We start from the raw sequence: 19567 nt of genomic DNA, 5'->3' as shown, positions 1-19567 counted from the left end.
GTGCGGAGTTTGCAAGTTCTCCCTGTGACCGCGTGGGTTTCTGCCGGGTGCTCCGGTTTCCTCCCACAGCCAAAGACTTGCAGGTTGATAGGTAAATTGGCCATTGTAAATTGCCCCTAGTGTAGGTAGGTGGTAGGGAATATGGGGTTACTGCAGGGTTAGTATAAATGGGTGGTTGTTGGTCAGCACAGACTCGGTGGGCCGAAGGGCCTGGTTCAGTGCTGTATCTCTAAAATAAAAAAATATATAACCAGATATAAAATCTACCTTAATATTCACATGTTTTAACATCTCAGATTGCTTGTGCACTCATATTTGCCAGCTCATCTGGACTGGTTTCCATTTTCTCTTATTGAAAATGACTTTTTTTCTCCAGTCGAGTAACTTTATCTTTAATTGTTCCTTCTCCTTTTCAATTTTTATACTGAACCTAATAATCTCCAGCCTCCACTATAATACTGTCCTCGTTGGCTTCCCATCTTCCTCCTTTTGTAAAACTTAGCTCATCCATAAACATTGCTCATAGCCTACGCTGTGCCATTTCACTCACCCCTGTCCTTGCTGACTTACGCTGGTACCTTATCCCTCAATGTCAAATTTAAAATTCTCATTTTAATTCCTGCATGGTCTCTCTCTCTCCCTGTAACTTCCTCCAGCCCTACATCACCAACACCTGCTTCTTCACCATTGGCAGCAGTACCTTCAGGCGTCTAAGCGCCACAATCTTGAATTCTCTTCCTAAACTTCTCCATAGTGCAGGAAAATGGTGTTGATGTAGATCAGCCATGATCTCATTGAATGGCGGAGCTAGCTCAAAGGCCTGAATGGCCTACTCCTGCTCCTATTTCTTATGTCCACCTCTTCTAAGAATATCCTTAAAATTTACTTCGTCAACTAGGCTTTCGGTCACCCTTGCTTCCTGTGGCTTGACTTACATTTTTGTCTGATTACACCTCTGATGTGACTTTGGACGCTTTTTTTTTTTTTAAAAGGTTTTCTAAAGATGTGGCGCAAACCCAAGTTGTTGTCACTGATATGGTCACTAATTCCTGGAAGTTCCCCACCCATAGACTACCTGCTTGTCTCACTTTAGAACAAAATCCATCAATGTCTCAATTGTTGGATGATAGCGATCCAAAGAGCAGTCCCAACCACACCATAAGAAATCCTTTCCTTTGTCATTTACATTAACTATCCAATAATATACTGGAATACAGGTGAAGGTAAAGTTATGGCCTTGTTATTCCTGCATACAGGATTTCCATTCCAAGTGTTTGTATGGGCAATAAAATAAGTTATCTGTTGTCAGAGTGTAACTATTCACTTTTAAACAAACAGCATATTATGTTTGAAATAATTAACTGTTTCCTTTGAAAAAAGAAACTATGAACATAATTGCAAATATATAGCAGATTTCACACCATCAGGACAACCCAAAGCATTTTGCTTTTGATGTACAGTCTTTTAAGGGAAATACAGCAGCCAGTTTATGAAACCAGTAATGAGATAAATGATTTTGACATTGGTTGAAGGATAAATTCTGACCAGGGCACCAGGCGAACTTGAAATAGTGCTGTGGGATCTTGTACATTCACAGGGAGGACAAGTGGGGCCTCTCTAACATCTCATACGAGAGATAACACCTTCAACAACGCAGCACTCCTTCAATATTGCACTGAGAATGCTACCAGCTTAGGCTGAAACTGGTCAGTAAAAAAATAAACACTGTTTTGAGTTTATTTGTGGTCAAGGCCAAATCTTCATTTGTGTCCACATCTGGATGTTGCTAAGAGATTAGACTGGTGTAAAATACAGAATTCCATCTGATGAAAAGTCAACCAAGCATCAAGCAAATGGGCAAACAAAAGACAACACTCATTTGTGTAGGACACAACAAGTTACTCTGCAGTTCATTTCTTCTAATTATATGGTAAATCAACACTAGATGGTGCCAACCATACACCACAACAGTACAAAAAGCACAATCTACAGAAACCAAAAAGTCATCTTTATTCATATTACATAACTTTGTACAAGTTAACCATTTAATCTCTTCACATAGCTTCTCCTTACACTGACAAATGTTATTGTAACTTCTGATGGTTTGAAATTACTCAAATACATTGATATTACTTCACTCAAGAATTTCAGTGTTGAAAAAGTTGAGCATTTAATTAAATTATAAGATTTCAAAAATATATTTTCATTTTAATCACCAAAAATACTTTAATTTATAAACAAAACCATCACAATAAAGTGATCAGCACTAGTACTGATGAAAGCTCATCAACCTGTTTCTTTCTCTACAGATGTTGCCCGGCCTGCTGAGTCTTTCCAGTTTCCATTTTCTGTTTTTATTTCAGATTTCCAGCATCTGCAGTACTCTGCTTTTGTGATAATAAAGGACCAGCTACATTAGTCTCAGCTGAACTTTCTGTACACTTAAGCAATTCTGTAGTTTCTTCAATCCTGGGGCAAAAATAAAAAGGTCAATAAATAACTCCTCCCTCCGACTTGAGACTTTGTCTGACTTATTCACATTTCTAAAGGAAAGTAGTTTTTGGATCAAAGTTTTGTGATAATAGCTTTTAAAACTATAAATATCTAACATGGAAGGAATGAAAGACCTGCATGCACATAGAGCCCTTTACAGCCAATGAAGTACTTTTGAAGTGTAGTCACTGTTGTGATGTAGGAAGTGCGACAACATAGCACAGCAAGCTCGCAAACAGCAATGTGATAATTACCAGATAATCTGTTTTTAATGATGTTGACTGAGGGATAAATATTGGCCTGGACACCAGGGAACTTCCTGTTCTTTTCTGCAATAGTGCCATGGGATCTTTTACATCCACCTGAGAGGCAAACAGTGTTTGACATCTCATTTGAAAGATGGCACCCTCCTGTAGTGCAGCACTCCTTCAGTACTGCACTCGAGTGTCAGCCTAGATTTCTGTGCTCAAGTCCTGGAGTGGGATTGAACCCACAACCTTGTGACTTAGAGGTGAGACTGCTACCATGGCTGGCACTGATTTGTAACTATTTTTTGAATAAATATCTCCTAGGTCAGCATGCATCAAAACCTGCATTTACAGAACACTTTTATCTTCAAGGTTCCAAAGTAAATATCCTTCAGATTTTATGAAAAAAACAGTCCAGTAAAGTGGCAGATGCTTCTCCCCCAGTGCCATAAAAAGTACATTGTTCATGCAGCTGCATCACTTCACAATGCCAATCCTTTTTTTCCCTCAGGAGCTGCTTCACTCACAACCAATGATCCACCCATAAACCGACCAGAAGTTGTACTGGTCTAATACCCATTTGTTTTTCTGCTTAAGGATCAGGTACATGTTTGAAACCTGGTGGTCTAACATCAAATTATTACCAAAGGTGAATGGTGCATCAAACTCCTGTTGTTGTATTTAATTTCTTCCACAGTGTAGTGCTGTGCTGAAACAGAACTATTTAACAAATTGCAAGCATCAGTTAGTTGTGGGTGCCGAGAGAAATGACATTTCAGTGCAGAAATCTGTGCTATCCAGTGGCTATAATCAGATACTACAAAAATACAACCAACAATTCCTACAGGTTTAAAAGTAATATCAGTTACTCTGAAAATGAAAAAAATTATACAAATTATACAAACGAAAGGAAGACATGCATTTTTGTCTATGCTTCTGTGATATGCCTTGGGATATTTTTGTGTTAAAGGCACTACATGAAAGCAAGTAGTATACAATTATAGCCTCTGAATATTGGTGATTTCTGTGATGAAATGCCATTTTCTTTGACAGCCATACGGTATGGTCACTGTCTCCTCGATGCTCCCCTACCTGACAGGTGGTCAAAGTCACAGTGGGACTTAACTGGGGTCATTCCAACCAAAATAGGCTATCAGTCAAAACAGCATCCATTCAAAAGGCATGAGAAATTTGTAGAGTAAAACTAAAAACTTCAATGATAACCTCTCCCTATGTCATTGATCCACAGACAAGGATTTCAAATCTGTGGTAACACAGCACTGATCAAAACGATTGCACTGTTTTTTTTTGAGAGAGAGAGAGCGCGCATCTGTTGCTGACAATAAAAACTGAGGGTGCATCCAGAAGAGGTCTTAAGCACTAGGTGAGCAAGCACCTCCTGGGAATCACTGCAGTAAGGGGCAGTAACGCAAGTAGTTTTTCCTGGTGGAATGATTGCCTTCCTCAATAGTATACGATGGATAAATAAATGAAGAATTTGATTTGAACCAGACACACTTTCTGATAGAAAGGAAGCGAGAGAAAGGAAATGAAGGAAAAAAAAGGAAAAAGGGAAATAACAAAGCAAAAAGAAATAAGTTACATTTATATAGTCTAGCCTCAGAAGGTCCCAAAGTGCTTTACAGGCAATTAAGTACTTATGAAGTGTATCTACTGTAGTAATGTAGGGCAAGTATAACTATTAAGGATATTACTGTCATATTTGCTGAAGCTTTTCTGAAAATCTCATTGTGAACAAACTTTTGATAGTGTAGATGTGGAACACAATATAAAATTAGCAGCTCTCATTATTTCAGTGACAAACAGAAAGTACTTACATTTTGCTTATCCTTTCCACCTTATGTTTCATTGCCTCTGTCTGTAAAATACAAGATATGCCCTCAAATGGAGAAGCATAAAAATCTCTCACAAACATATAAAATTGGCAGGCAGGAATTGATCAGCTGGACCATCAAGAAAAAAACTAATATTTTTGTGGTAACAGGATATTAGCTTTATTCATCACGAACAGTATACAACATAACAGAACTAGAAAAAGAGGAAAGTTGGGGTTACAGATTTTAGACGCTGGTCACTTCTTTAAGAACCCTGAGTGTTTTATGTCAGGAGAGTGCCTGTATTGCTCGATTTCGAATTTAGAACATTACAGCGCAGTACAAGCCCTTCGGCCCTCGATGTTGCACCGACCTGTGAAACCATCTGACCTACACTATTCCATTTTCATCCATATATCTATCCAATGACCACTTAAATGCCCTTAAAGTTGGCGAGTCTACTACTGTTGCAGGCAGGGCGTTCCACGCCCCTACTACTCTCTGAGTAAAGAAACTACCTCTAACATCTGTCCTATATCTATCACCCCTCAACTTAAAGCTATGTCCCCTCTTGTTTGCCATCACCATCCGAGGAAAAAGACTCTCACTATCCACCCTATCTAACCCTCTGATTATCTTATATGTCTCTATTAAGTCACCTCTCCTCCTTCTTCTCTCCAACGAAAACAACCTCAAGTCCCTCAGCCTTTCCTCGTAAGACCTTCCCTCCATACCAGGCAACATCCTAGTAAATCTCCTCTGCACCCTTTCCAAAGCTTCCACATCCTTCCTATAATGCGGTGACCAGAACTGCACGCAATACTCCAGGTGCGGTCTCACCAGAGTTTTGTACAGCTGCAGTATGACCTCGTGGCTCCGAAACTCGATCCCCCTACTAATAAAAGCTAACACACCATATGCCTTTTTAACAGCCCTATTAACCTGGGTAGCAACTTTCAGGGATTTATGTACCTGGACACCAAGATCTCTCTGTTCATCGACACTACCAAGAATCTTCCCATTAGCCAGTACTCTGCATTCCTGTTACTCCTTCCAAAGTGAATCACCTCACACTTTTCCGCATTAAACTCTCAGCCCAGCTCTGCAGCCTATCTATGTCCCTCTGTAACCTACAACATCCTTCGGCACTATCCATAACTCCACCGACCTTCGTGTCATCCGCAAATTTACTAACCCACCCTTCTACACCCTCATCCATGTCATTTATAAAAATGACAAACAGCAGTGGCCCCAAAACAGATCCTTGCGGTACACCACTAGTAACTAAACTCCAGGATGAACATTTGCCATTAACCACCACCCTCTGTCTTCTTTCAGCTAGCCAATTTCTGATCCAAAGCTCTAAATCACCTTCAACCCCATACTTGCGTATTTTCTGCAATAGCCTACCGTGGGGAACCTTATCAAACGCCTTACTGAAATCCATATACACCACATCCACTGCTTTACCCTCATCCACCTGTTTGGTCACCTTCTCGAAAAACTCAATAAGGTTTGTGAGGCACGACCTACCCTTCACAAAACCGTGCTGACTATCGCTAATGAACGTATTCTTTTCAAGATGATTATAAATCCTGTCTCTTATAACCTTTTCCAACATTTTACCCACAACCGAAGTAAGGCTCACAGGTCTATAATTACCAGGGCTGTCTCTACTCCCCTTCTTGAACAAGGGAACAACATTTGCTATCCTCCAGTCTTCCGGCACTATTCCTGTCGACAAGGACGACAAAGATCAAGGACAAAGGCTCTGCAATCTCCTCCCTAGCTTCCCAGAGAATCCTAGGATAAATCCCATCTGGCCCAGGGGACTTATCTATTTTCACACTTTCCAAAATTGATAACACCTCCTCCTTGTGAACCTCAATCCCATCTGGCCTAGTAGTCTGAATCTCAGCATTCTCCTTGACAACATTTTCTTTCTCTACTGTAAATACTGACGAAAAATATTCATTTAACGCTTCCCCTATCTCCTCTGATTCCACACACAACTTCCCACTACTATCCTTGATTGGCCCTAACCTAACTCTAGTCATTCTTTTATTCCTGATATACCTATAGAAAGCCTTAGGGTTTTCTCTGATCCTATCCGCCAATGACTTCTTGTGTCTTCTCCTTGCTCTTCTTAGCTCTCCCTTTAGATCCTTCCTGGCTAGCTTGTAACTCTCAAGCGCCCTGTATATGTATATGATACAGTAACACAGAGACAACACTAGGACTCCCCTGTCCCATCCATCCTTTGCTGTGATCAGAACTTGATATTGTGTCTTTTGCACATGTCCTCACACACGCATAGTCAATCATTTTGTAAGTGGATGGAGAAATACTTGGTGACACAAGGCCATTACATGACTTTACTTCATAGACAGAAAATGAAAGTAGAGAAACAATCAAAGCAAATTCCACTTACTTAGCTCAAATTCCCTTCTCTTCTTGAAAAGATGGGGAAAATAATAAACTATGTGCCCTATCCATGCTTTTTCAGCTACCAGCTCCTGGCCTTGGCCTTTATCTCACAGTCTCTTCTTGAAAACCTGATTGATCCCGACAGCCTTCTGAGTTTCCATTCCTTTTTCTGATAACTCTGACACCAGAAAATAAAGGGGGAGGATCCCTAATACTTTTCTATGGAGGGATACTCCAGTTTGCATCTCAACCAAATTCACTATCCCATCTCCCAGGAGTATATTCTCTAAAGGCATCTCATGCTGTTGCCAAGTGAATGGAATCATCCTCATCACAAAGGTACTTATTGGTCATTTGAGATGAGATGAGATCATGAACTGCTCAATGTTCCTGGTTATTCTGGATAATGGGCTTCATTGTATCAGTTTGAAATTGATTACTTTGTTGTCATTCAGTCTAAGAGGTTAAATGCTGCAGGCAACATTCATATTGGTGGTCACCTCCTCCTAAGCGCTGAACAAGACAACCCTCATAGAATCAGAGAAACTAGAATCATAGAAAGTTTACAGCACAGAAAGAGGCCACTCGGCCCATCATGTCTGCACCAGCTGGAAAACGAGCCAGCCAGCCGAATCCCATTTTCCAGCATTTGGTCTGTAGCCCTGCAGATTACAGCACTTGAGGTGCACATCCAGACACCTTTTAAATGAATTGAGGGTTTCTGCCTCTACTACCTGTACAGGCAGTGAGTTCTAAACCCCACCACACTGAGTGAAAAAACTTTTCTTCATCTCCCCTCTAATCTTTCTACCAATCATTTTTCCAGTCTTTGTGCCCTCTTCACGTAGGAGTGCTTCCATTGCTGCATCAATGCACCCGGGAGTGCTCCATACAAAAAAGGAAAATTATTTTAATCCACAGTAGTTTTTTTTCCCTCAGTACCAGTTCTGCTCTTTTAATGGAGCAGTGCCTGGAAATTCTAGTCAGATGCATGCAAGCTCCCAGTGGCAGCTGCTAGGTAGGTAGCAGCTCACATAGTTAATCAGTTGCAAAAGTGAAAGTTCAGGCAGAAACAGCCAAGTGGATATCTCACCACACATTTTCTATGTCAGGATCTTTCAGATTGGAAAATGTCTGAAGGTTTTACAAATCACCTCCCAGAAAAGTTGGGGAACATAGGGTCTAGTGAGAAGCAGGAACTGTATGAAATCAGTATTGGTAGTGAAATGGTGTTAGAGAAATTGATGGGATTGAAGGCCGATAAATCCCCCAGGCCTGATAATCTACATCCCAGAGTACTTAGGAAAGTGGCCCTAGAAATAGTCGATGCATTGCTGGTCATTTTTCAAAATTCTACAGACTCTGGAACAGTTCCAACAGATTGGAGGGTGGCTAATGTAACCCACTATTTAAAAAAGGAGGCAGAGAGAAAACACAGTATTATAGCCTGACAGCAGTAGTGGGGAAAATGCTAGAGTCCATTATAAAAGATGTAATAGCACAGCACTTGGAAAACAATGACAACATCAGACAAAGTCAACATGGATTTACAAAAGGGAAATCAGGCTTGACAAATCTACTGGAATTTTTTGAGAATATAACTAGTAGAATAGATAAGGCAGAACCAGTGGATGTGGCGTATTTGGACTTTCAGAAGGCTTTCGATAAAGGTCCCACACAGGAGGTTAGCATCCAAAATCATTTATTTTTTTATTTATTTAGAGATACAGCACTGAAACAGGCCCTTCGGCCCACCAAGTCTGTGCCGACCATCAACCACCCATTTATACTAATCCTACACTAATCCCATATTCCCACATCCCCACCTTCCCTATATTCCCCTAACACCTACCTATACTAGGGGCAATTTATAATGGCTGTGGGAGGAAACCGGAGCACCCGGCAAAAACCCACGTGGTCACAGGGAGAACTTGCAAACTCCACACAGGCAGTACCCAGAATTGAACCCAGGTCACTGGAGCTGTGAGGCTGCGGTGCTAACCACTGCGCCGCCTATAGGATTGGGGGTAAGGTACTGACATGGATAGAGAACTGGTTGGCAGACAAGAAACAAAGAGTAGGAATAAACAGGTCTTTTTCTGAGTGGCAGGCAGTGACTAGTGGGGTACCGCAGGAATCAGTGCTAGGACCTCAGTTATTCACAATATATATTAATGATGTAGATGAGGGAATTAAATGTAATATATCCAAGTTTGCAGACGACACAAAGCTGGGTGGAAGTGTGAGCTGGAAGGAGGATGCAGAGAAGCTCCAGTGTGATTTGGACAGGTTGAGTGAGTGGGCAAATACATGGCAGATGCAGTATAATGTGGATAAATGCGAGGTTATCCACTTTGCTGGCAAGAACAGGAAGGCAGATTATCTGAACGACTATAGATTGGGAAAGGGGGAGGTGCGAGACCTGGGTGTCCTTGTGCAGCAGTCACTGAAAGTAAGCATGCAGGTGCAGCAGGAAGTTAAGGCGGCAAATGGTATGTTGGCCTTCATAGCGAGAGGATTTCAGTACAGGAGCAAGGATGTCTTGCTGCAATTATACAAGGCCTTGGTGAGACCACATCTGGAATACTGTGTGCAGTTTTGGTCTCCTTTCCTGAGGAAGAATGTTCTTGCTATGGAGGGAGTGCAGTCAAGGTTCACCAGACTGATTCCTGGGATGGCAGGACTGACGTATGAAGAGAGATTGGGTCGATTAGGCTTGTATTCGCTAGAGTTTAGAAGAATGAGAGGGGATTTCATAGAAACCTACAAAATTCTAACAAGACTGGACAGACTAGATGCAGGAAGGATGTTCCCAATGGCAGGGGAGTCCAGGACCAGGGGTCACAGTCTAAGGATAAGGGGTAAGCCATATAGGACTGAGGCGAGGAGAGATTTCTTCACCCAGAGAGTGGTGAACCTATGGAATTCTGTACCACAGAAAGCAGTTGAGGCCAAATCATTAAATATATTCAAGAAAGAGTTAGATATAGTTCTTAGGGCTAAAGGGATCAAGAGATATGGGGAGAAAGCAGGAACAGGGTACTGAGTTTGGATGATCAGCCCTGATCATATTGAATGGCAGTGCAGGCTCGAAGGGCCGAATGGCCTACTCCTGCTCCTATTTTTCTATGTTTTTGACAGCTTTCCACTTGGCATAACAAAAATGAGAGCCCCTGGAATTGGAAGTAATCTATTGACATGAATAGGGAATCTGTTAGAAAGTAAGCAACAGAGTAATGAGTATATAATGGTTATGTACTCAAATTGGCAGGACGTGAATAATGGTGTCCCGCAAGGATCAGTACTGGGGCCCCAGTCTTTCACTATATTTTTAAATAACTGATGAAGGAATAGAGAGCCGTATATCCAGGTTTCCCAATGCCACCAAGTTAGGTGGCACAGTATGGATTGGAAGCAGTTCAGAGAAGGTTCAATGACTGATTCCTGGGCTGAAGAGGTTATCTTATCAGGAAAGGTTGGACAGATTGGGCCTGTATCCATTGAAGTTTAGAAGAATGAGAGGTGGTCTTATTGAAACATAAGATCCTGAGGGGACTTAACAGGGTGGATGCGAGAGGATGTTTCCTCTTATGGGAGAGACTAGAACCAGGGGACAGTTTAAAAATAAGGGGTCTCCCAACTAAGATGGAGATGAGGAGAAATGTTTTCTCTCAGAGGGTGGTTAGTCTGTGGAATGCTCTTTCCCAGAGAGTAGTGGAGGCAGGGTCATTGAATATTTTTAAGGCTGAGTTAGATAGATTCTTGATTAACAAGGGAGTCAAAGGGTATCGGGGGTAGACAGGAAAGTAGAGTTGAGGCCACAATCAGATCAGCCATGGTTTATCAAATGGCGGCGCAGGCTTGAATGGCCTACTCCTGCTCCTAATTTATACGTATGTAAATAGTGTAAATGGAAGCAGAGAATTTCAAAGGGATAGACAGTGAGTGTGCAAAGCAGTGCCAGATGAAGTTCAATGTGGGGAAGTGTGAGGTCATCCACTCGCGACCCAAGGTAGATCAGATTATTTTCGAAACGGTGAGAAACTAGGAAGTGTAAAGGGACAGAGAGATTTATGGTTTCCAGTACAGAAATTACTAAAAGCTAGTGGCCAGGTATGAAAATAATTTAAAAGGCGAATGGAACGTTGGCCTTTATCTCAAGGGAATACGGAAGGGCAGAAGTTATGTTGCAGTTATATAAAAGCTCTGGTTAAACCCCATTTAGAGTAGTGCATTCAGTTATAGGCACTGCACTTCACGAAGGGTATATTGGCCTAGGAAGGGTGCGGGTGGGAGTGTGGTGGTACAGCACAGATTCACGAGATTGATACCGGGCTAAAGGGGAGATGAGATGGTGGCATTGTGGTAATGTCACTGGACTAATAATCTAGAGGTCCAGGCTAATGCCCTGATGACACGGGTTCAAATCCCACCATGGCAGCTGGTGGAATTTAAATTCAATTAATTGATAAAAATCTACAATTGAAATCTGGTCTCAATAATGGTGCCAGGAAACTACTGATTGTCGTAAAAACCCATCTAGTTCGCTAATGACCTTTAGGGAAGGAAATCTGCCATTCTTACCTGGTCTGGCCTACATGTGACTCCAGACGTGGTTGACTCTTAACTGCCCTTTGAAATGACCACTCAGTTCAAGGGCAATTAGGGATGGGAAATAAATGCTGGCCTGCCAGCGATGCTTACAACCCATGAAACAACAAAAAAATTGAATGGCTGAGCAGGCTCAAGGGGCTGAATAGCCTACTTCTGTTCCTACAAAGTAATCTTTGTTGTACAGATTACAATCTACTTGTATACGGCACAGAAACTGGCCATTTGGCCCAACCAGTCCGTGCCAGCATTTATGCTTTACTTAAATCTCCTCCCATCATTCCTCATCTAAATCTATCATTGTAACCCTCTATTCCCTTCTCCCTCATATGCTCGTCTAGCTTCCTCTTAAAAGCATCTATACTATTCACTCCAACCACTCCCTGTGGTAGTGTGTTCCACATCCTCACCACTCATTGGGTAAAGAAAGGAGGCACTGCTAGTCCTGATTCTTGGGAATGAGGTGCGCCAAGTGGATCAAGTGTCAGTGGGAGGAACAATTAGGGGACAGTGATCATTATATCATAAGGTTTAGGTTGGCTATGGACAAGGAACAATCCAGAATAGGATTAATTAATTTGGAGAAAGCCAATTTCCATGGGGTAAGAATGGCTCTCACCCAGACAAACTGTAAACAAAGGTTGGCAGGCAAAACAGTAACTAAACAAGTGGCTGCCTTTAAAGAGGAGATATTTGGGCACAGTCAAGGTATATTCCCACAAAGGGGAAAGATAGAGCAAACAAATCCAGAATTCCATGGATGACAAAAGAGATAGAGATTAAGATGAATAAAAATATTGCGCTTATGACAGACATCAGGCGGATTATACAATGAAGAACTAAGCTGAATGTAGTAGGTTCAGAGGGGAAGTGAAAAAGCAAATAAGAGAAGCAAAAAGAGAGTATGAAACGAGACTGACAGCTAATGTAACAGGGATTCCCAAAGTCTTCTCTAAGCATTATAATAACTGGGTGGTAAAAGGAGGAGTGCAGACAATTAGGGGATCAAAAAGGGGATGTACGTATGGAGGCAGAAGGCATGGCTGAGGCATTAAATGAATACTTTTCATCTGTCTTTACCAAGAGAGAAGATGCTGCACAAGTCACGGTGAAAGAGTAAGTAATTCAGACACCTGAAGGGTTTAAAATTGACAAGGAGATATTTGATAGGCTAGCTGTACTTAAAGTTGATAAGTCACCAGGGACAGATGACATGCATCCAAGGATACTCGATCATAGGACATAGGAGCAGGAGTAGGCCATTTGGCCTTTCGAGCCTGCTCCGCCATTCAAACAGATCATGGCTGATCATCTACCTCTACACCATTTTTCCCCACTATCCCCATATCTGTCTTGAACCTGTTCAACGATTGAGCTTCCACAGCCCTCTGGGGTAGAGAATTCCAGATTCACCACCCTCTGAGTAAAGAAATTGCTCCTCATCGGAGTCTTAAATGGCCTGCTCCTCATTCTGAGACAGTGTCTTTTTTTAAATTCATTCATGGGACGTGGGCGTCACAGGCCAGGCCAGCATTTATTGCCCATCCCTAATTGCCCTTGAGAAGGTGGTGGTGAGCTGCTGCTGCCCATGTGGGGTAGGTACACCCACAGTGCTGTTAGGGAGTTCCAGGATTTTGACCCAGTGACAGTGAAAGCCGTATTCAGTGTCTTACGCCCTGTAAGTTTCAATGAGATCACCTCTCACTCTTCGAAACTCTCGAGAATAAAGGCCCAGTTTCTGCAATCTCTCCTCTTAAGACAATCCCGCCGTCCCAGGGATTAACCTGGTGAACCTCCGTTGCACTCCCTCTATGGCAACTATATCCTTACTTAGATAAGGAGACCAAAACTGTACACAATACTTCAGGTGCGGTCTCACCGAGGCTTTATACAATTGAATCAATAGATCTTTACTCCTGTACTCAACTTCCCTTGCAATGAAGGCCAACATACCTTTTGCCTTCTTAATTTCTTACTGCACCTGCATACTAGCTTTTAGTGACTCATGAACGAGGACACCCAGGTCTCTTTGGACATCAACACTTCTCAACCTTTCACTATTTAAGAAATACTCTGCCTTTCTGCCAAAGTGCATCACTTCACACTTATTCATTTTATATCCCATCTGCCATGTTCTTGCCCATTCACTTAGCCTGTCCAAATCCGCTTGAAGCCTCCTTGCATCCTCCTCACAACTTACATTCCCTCCTAGCTTTGTCACCCGCAAATTTGGAAATATTACAATTGGTCCCCAATATATAAATCATTTATATAGATTGTAAACAGCTGAGGCCCAAGCACTGATCCATGCGATACTCCACCAGTAACAGCCTGCCATCCTGAGAATGATCCATTTATACCTACTCTCTGCTTTCTGTTAACCAATTCTTAATCCAATGCAGTATATTTCCCCAATCCCATGTGCTCTAATTTTGTTTACTAACCTCCTGTGTGGGACCTTATCAAAAGCCTTCTGAAAATCTAAATACACCACATCCACTGGTTCTCCTTTATCTATGCTACAAGTAACATCCTCAAAAAACTCCAACAGGTTTGTCAAACACGATTTCCCTTTCACAAATCCATGTCAACTCTGGCCAATCATATCATTATTTTCCAAGTGTCCAGTTATCTCATCCTTTATAATAGATTCTAACATTTTCCCTACTACTGTCAAAATAACAGGTCTGTAATTCTCAGTTTTTTCTCTCGTTGCCTGAGGGAAGTGAGAGTGGAAATTGAGGAGGCATTAGCCATAATTTTTCAGTCTGCCTTAGATTCTGGGTGGTGCCAGAAGACTGGAGAATTGCAAATGTTACACCCTTGTTCAAAAAAGGGCCCAGCAACTACAAACCAGTTTAACCTCAGTAGTAGGAAAGCTTCTAGAAATGTTAATTAGGGCTAAAATTAATTCACTTGGGCAAATGTGGGTTAATTAGGGAAAGCCAGCACAGATTTGTGAAGGGAAAATAGCGTCCAACTAACTTGGAGTTTTTTGTTGAGGTAACTGAGAAGGTTGATGAGGGCAGTGCCGTTGATGTGGTGTACATGGACTTCCAAAAAGCATTTGATAAGGTGCCACACAACAGACTTGTGAGCAAAGGTATAGCTCATGGAATAAAAGGGACAGTAGCAACATGGATATAAAATTGGCTCTGAGAGAATAGTGGGTAATGGTTGTTTTTTGGACTGGAGGAAAGTTTGTAGTGGAATTCTCCAAGGTCAGCGTTAGGACCATGCTGTTCCTGATGTATACTAATGACCTAGACCTTGGTGTACAGGTCACAATTTCAAATCATTGAAGGTGAGAGCGTGGTAAATAGAGAATAGAGCATCCTAGGCTTCATTAATAGGGGCATAGAGAACAAAAGCAAGGAGGTTATGTTAAACTTGTATGGAACGCTGGTTCAGCCTCAACTAGAGTATTGTTTCCTGTTCTGGGCACCATAATTTAGGAAAGATGTGAAGGCATTAGAGAGCGCAGAAAAGATTCACGAGAATGTTTTTAGGGATGAGGAACTTCAGTTACGTGGATAGACTGGAGAAGTTGGGATGGTTTTCCCTGAAGAGAAGGCAGAGAGGACAGGTGGCCAAAATCGCCGGACAGAGTAGATAGGGAAAAACTGTTCCCAATGATGGAAGGATGAAGAATAAGATTTCAGGTAGTTGCCAAAAGAAGCAATGGTGACGTGAGGAAAAACATTTTCATGCAGCAAGTGGTTAGGATCCAGAATGCACTACCTGAGAGTGTGGTGGAGGCAGGTTCAATTGAGGCATTCAGGAGGGAATTCTTATCTGAAAAGGAAAAGTGTGCAGGGCTATGAGAGGGCGGGGTGTGGCACTAGATAAATTGCGCTTTCGGAGAGCCAGCGCAGACACGACAAGCCGAATAGCCTCCTTCTGTACTGAAACGATTCTATGATTCTTCTGAATTCCCTATTGGATGTCTTGGTGACCATCATACATTAACAGCCTCCAGTTATGCTCTTCCTCACAAGTGGAAACATTCTCTCTATCCACTCTTTCATAATTTTGAAGACCTCTATGAGGTCACTTCTCAGCTTACTTTATCGAAGAGAAAAGAGATCCAGCCTAAAGGCCTGCTCGGGTCTGCAAATGAGACCCGACCCAAGCCCGACAGAACCCCATCTGACCCTGAGCCCAACCCGGCCCGAGTCCTTTCATTTTTTCCCACGTTCGACCCGACCATCAGTTAACCTACCTTCCGTTTTTCACTTTGTTCCTTACCTGCACAAGCTAAAATAACTGTAGCAAAACCACCTTTAAAGTCCAAAAAGTAAATTAACATTAAAGTCACTTACTTGAGGTGGTGATAGAGCGTGTCTAATCTGGCCCGACCTGAGCCCGAATGCCGGACCCAGAAGTGAGACCCAACCCGAACCCGACACATGTCGTCGGGTCCCGTTGCGTTCAGGTCGGGTAGCGGGCCTTGAATATAGCCTGTTCATCCTTTCCTGATATGTATACCTATGTATTTCTGGTATCATCCTTGTAAATCTTCTCTGCACTCTCTCCAGTGCCTCTATATCCTTTTTATATCATAGAAAAGTTATGGCACAGAAAGAGGCCATTCATCCATCGTGTCTGCGCCAGCTGAAAAAACCAGCCCCCAATCTAATCCCACCTTCCAACATCTTGTCTGTAGCCTTGCAAGTTACAGCACATCAGGTGCAGGTCCAGGTACCTTTTAAATGAATTCAGGGTTTCTGCCTCCAACACCAATCCTGGCAGTGAATTCCAGACAGAAACAGCTGAATGGGAGACTGAGAGGCTGGAGCTCGATCCCCGTCACTCACTCCCGCCCCACCAGCCGCTCTCCCCCCTTGGCAACTCACTCCAGGCCTCAACGTTTGCTCCCCTCAGCCACTCGCTCCAGATCTCGCTGTTCGCCACCATTCCCCTGGCCAATTGTTCCTTGCATCGCGCCACCCCGCTTGCTCCCCGCCCCTCCTTCTCCAGCCGCTAGCTCTAGGCCGCGCTGCTTCTCTCCTCTCACTCACTCCTACGTCGCCCCGCCACCACTTGCGGCCCACCTTGCTTCTTTGGGCGGCACGTGGAGACTGATCAAACATGGGAGCAAGTGGCCGAGAGGAAGGAGGTGGCGCGGCATAGAACTAGCGGCTGGAGGTGGGGGGGCGCTGTGTGAGGAGCGACTGACCGGAGTGCGGGGTGGAGTGAACCACTGAACAATCGGCCAGGGAAGTGGGGGGGAGCAGCGAGGTCTGAAGCTAGTGGCTGAGGGGGGAAGCAGCCGGTAGGAGGGGGAAAAAGCGAGTTGCCGAGGGGGGGGGGGGGGGGGGGTGTGGAAAGCAGCCAGTGAAGTGGGAGATAGTATCTGCATTTGGGTGAAATCAGTCCTGATCAGTCATATAAACAAATCACAATAATGAATTGGCAGCACATTTTATACTCTGCCCGATTTTCTTTTCCATTGTTTGGGGTGCCAATTCACTATCTTCCAATGGAAATTCAATCCTAAAATTCCTTTTGTATTTAATAGGATTACTGGAATATTAAATGGATCGGAGGATTACAGTTAGTATCCTATAACTACATACTAGCATATTACTGGGCTTTCATCCAACTTAATGTAAAGGTTAGTTTGCTAAAACGATTTGGCCACGAGCATTTCCTGTGATAAACTGAGCAGCACCATTTTTAATCCTGGCAGCTGCCTGAATGTCGCAGACATTGATGTTCCAGTTGAAGCGCCTGCAAGTACTGAGCCACCTAGTCGCTGTGCTGTCAGCACACCCAGCCTAAAGGAAAGCATTCCATATGCCTTCTTCACCACTCTATCTACCTCCCCTGCCACCTTCAGGGCCTGTGGACATGCACTCCAAGGTGTCTCAACTCTACCCCTCTCAATATCCTCTCATTTATTGTGTATTCCCTTGCTTTGTTTACCCTCTGCAAATGCATTACCTCACACTTCTCTGAATTGAATTCCATTTGCCACTTTTCCGCCCACTCAACCATACCATTGATATCATTCTGGAGTCTACAGCTATCCTTTTCACTATCAACTACATGGCCAATTTTTGTGTCATCTCCAAATTTCCCAATCATGCCTCCCACATTTAAGTCCAAATCATTAATATATACCACAAACAGCAAGGGACCCAACACTGAGCCCTGTGGAGCACCACTGGAAACTGCCTTCTATTTGTAAAAATATCCGCCGACCATTACCCTTTGTTTCCTGTCACCGAGCCAATTTTGGATCCAACTCACCACATTACCCTGTATTAAATGGGCTTTCATTTTTATGACCAGTCTGCCATGTGGGAACTTGTCAAATGCCTTACTAAAATCTATGTAGACAACATCCATTGCACTACCCTCATCAATCCTCCTTGTTACTTCCTCAAAAAATTCACTTAAGTTAGTAAGACACGACCTTCCTTTAACAAATCCATGCTGACTATCCCTGATTAATCCGTGCATTTCTAAGTGACAGTTTATCCTGTCCCTCAGAACTGATTCTAATAATTTGCCCACCACTGAGGTTAGACTGACCAGTCTGTAATTATTTGGTCTATCCCTCTCACCCTTTTCAAACAGTAGTACAACATTTGCAGACCTCCAACCCTCTGGTACCTCGCCTGTATCTAGTGAGGATTTGAAGATGATCCTCAGAGCATCCACTATTTCCTCCATGGCTTCCTTTAACAGCCTGGGATACAATCCATGATTTATCCACTTTCAAGGATGTCAGACCCTCTTTCATTATGCTCATCGTATCTAGTATTTCACACTCCTCCTCTTTAACTACAATGTCTGCATCATCCCTCTCCTTTGTGAAGAGAGAGACAAAAAACTCATTAAGAACCCTGCCCACATCTTCTGCATCCACGCATAAGCTACCTTGTACATCTGATAGGCCCGACCCTTTCTTTAGTTATCCTCGTGCTCTTAATGGACTTAATGACTTAATTTTCCTTGATTTTACCTGCCCAAATTTTTCGTGTCCTCTCTTTGCTTTCCTAATTTCCTTTTTTACTTCACCCCTCCTCTCTGCACACTCCTCCAGGCTTTCTTAAATATTACGTTTTTTGTGACTGTCATAAGCTTTCTTTTCCTGCTTTATCTTACCCTGTATGTTTCCAGATAACCAGAGGGCTCTAGTTTTCTTTGTCTAAATAGTGCCCGTAGAATCTCACTTTTGAATGCTTCCCACTGGTTTTCCTTCAAGTAGCTGCATCCAATCCACTTTCACGAGATCACCTCTCGGCTTCATAAAATTTGCCTTCCCCCAATTTAGAACTTTTACTCCTGTTCTATCTTTGTCGTTTTCCATAACAATCATCCACAATCATCACTAGGGAAAAAGTACTGAGCAAACTATTGGGATTGAAGGCAGATAAGTCCCCAGGGCCTGATGGCCTACATCCTAGGGTCTTAAAGGAAGTGACAGTGGAGATAATAGATCCATTGGTTATAATATTCCAAAATTCCCTGGATGCAGGAAAGGTTCCAGTGGATTGGAAAAAAGCTAATATGATGCCCTTATTCAAAAAGGGCGGGAGGCAGAAAGTAAGAAACTATAGACTAGTTAGTTTAACATCAGTCATTGGGAAATTGTTAGAATCCATTATTAAGGAAGTAATAACAGGACATTTAGAAAGTCAAAACACAATCCATCAGAGTCAGTATGGTTTTATGAAGGGTAAATTGTGTTTGACTAATTTGCTAGAGTTCTTCGAAGATGTAACAAGTGGATAATGGCGATCCTGTAGATGGAGTATATCTGGACTTCCAGAAGGCATTTGATAAGGTGCCGCACAAAAGGTTAATGAACAAGGGGCTCGGGAAATTTATTAGCTTGGATAGAGGATTGGCTAAACAACAGAAAACAAAGAGTCGTGTTAAATGGGTCCTTTTCTGGTTGGCAAGATGTAACTCGTGGGGTGCCACAGGTTCAGTCCTCGG

The 19567-nt window shown here is 42.7% G+C and overlaps 1 protein-coding gene across 8 annotated transcripts in view; it reads right to left on the bottom strand.

The window, feature by feature from the left end:
• Positions 1 to 1974: 1974 nt before the first annotated feature.
• The window catches only part of cep44 (centrosomal protein 44), a 138496-nt gene continuing 120903 nt past the window's right edge, over positions 1975 to 19567 (bottom strand). For 5 of the 8 annotated variants that reach the window (XM_068029300.1, XM_068029298.1, XM_068029299.1 and 2 more), the window contains exons 10-11: positions 4580 to 4620; positions 1976 to 2469 (exon numbers count right to left, since the gene is read on the bottom strand). In XM_068029300.1, coding sequence (XP_067885401.1) covers positions 2355 to 2469; positions 4580 to 4620 — 156 coding nt within the window. In that variant the 3' untranslated portion in view covers positions 1976 to 2354. Of the gene's footprint in view, positions 2470 to 4579; positions 4621 to 19567 lie in introns of all 8 variants that reach the window. The other 3 variants (XM_068029301.1, XM_068029296.1, XM_068029295.1) reach the window with 3 other exon arrangements.

This window comes from Heterodontus francisci, chromosome 4 (genome assembly GCF_036365525.1).
Source record: "Heterodontus francisci isolate sHetFra1 chromosome 4, sHetFra1.hap1, whole genome shotgun sequence".
NCBI classification, from domain to species: domain Eukaryota; kingdom Metazoa; phylum Chordata; class Chondrichthyes; order Heterodontiformes; family Heterodontidae; genus Heterodontus; species Heterodontus francisci.
Note: the sequence above shows the minus strand (reverse complement) of the source record. Positions and strands in the feature narration are given on the sequence as shown.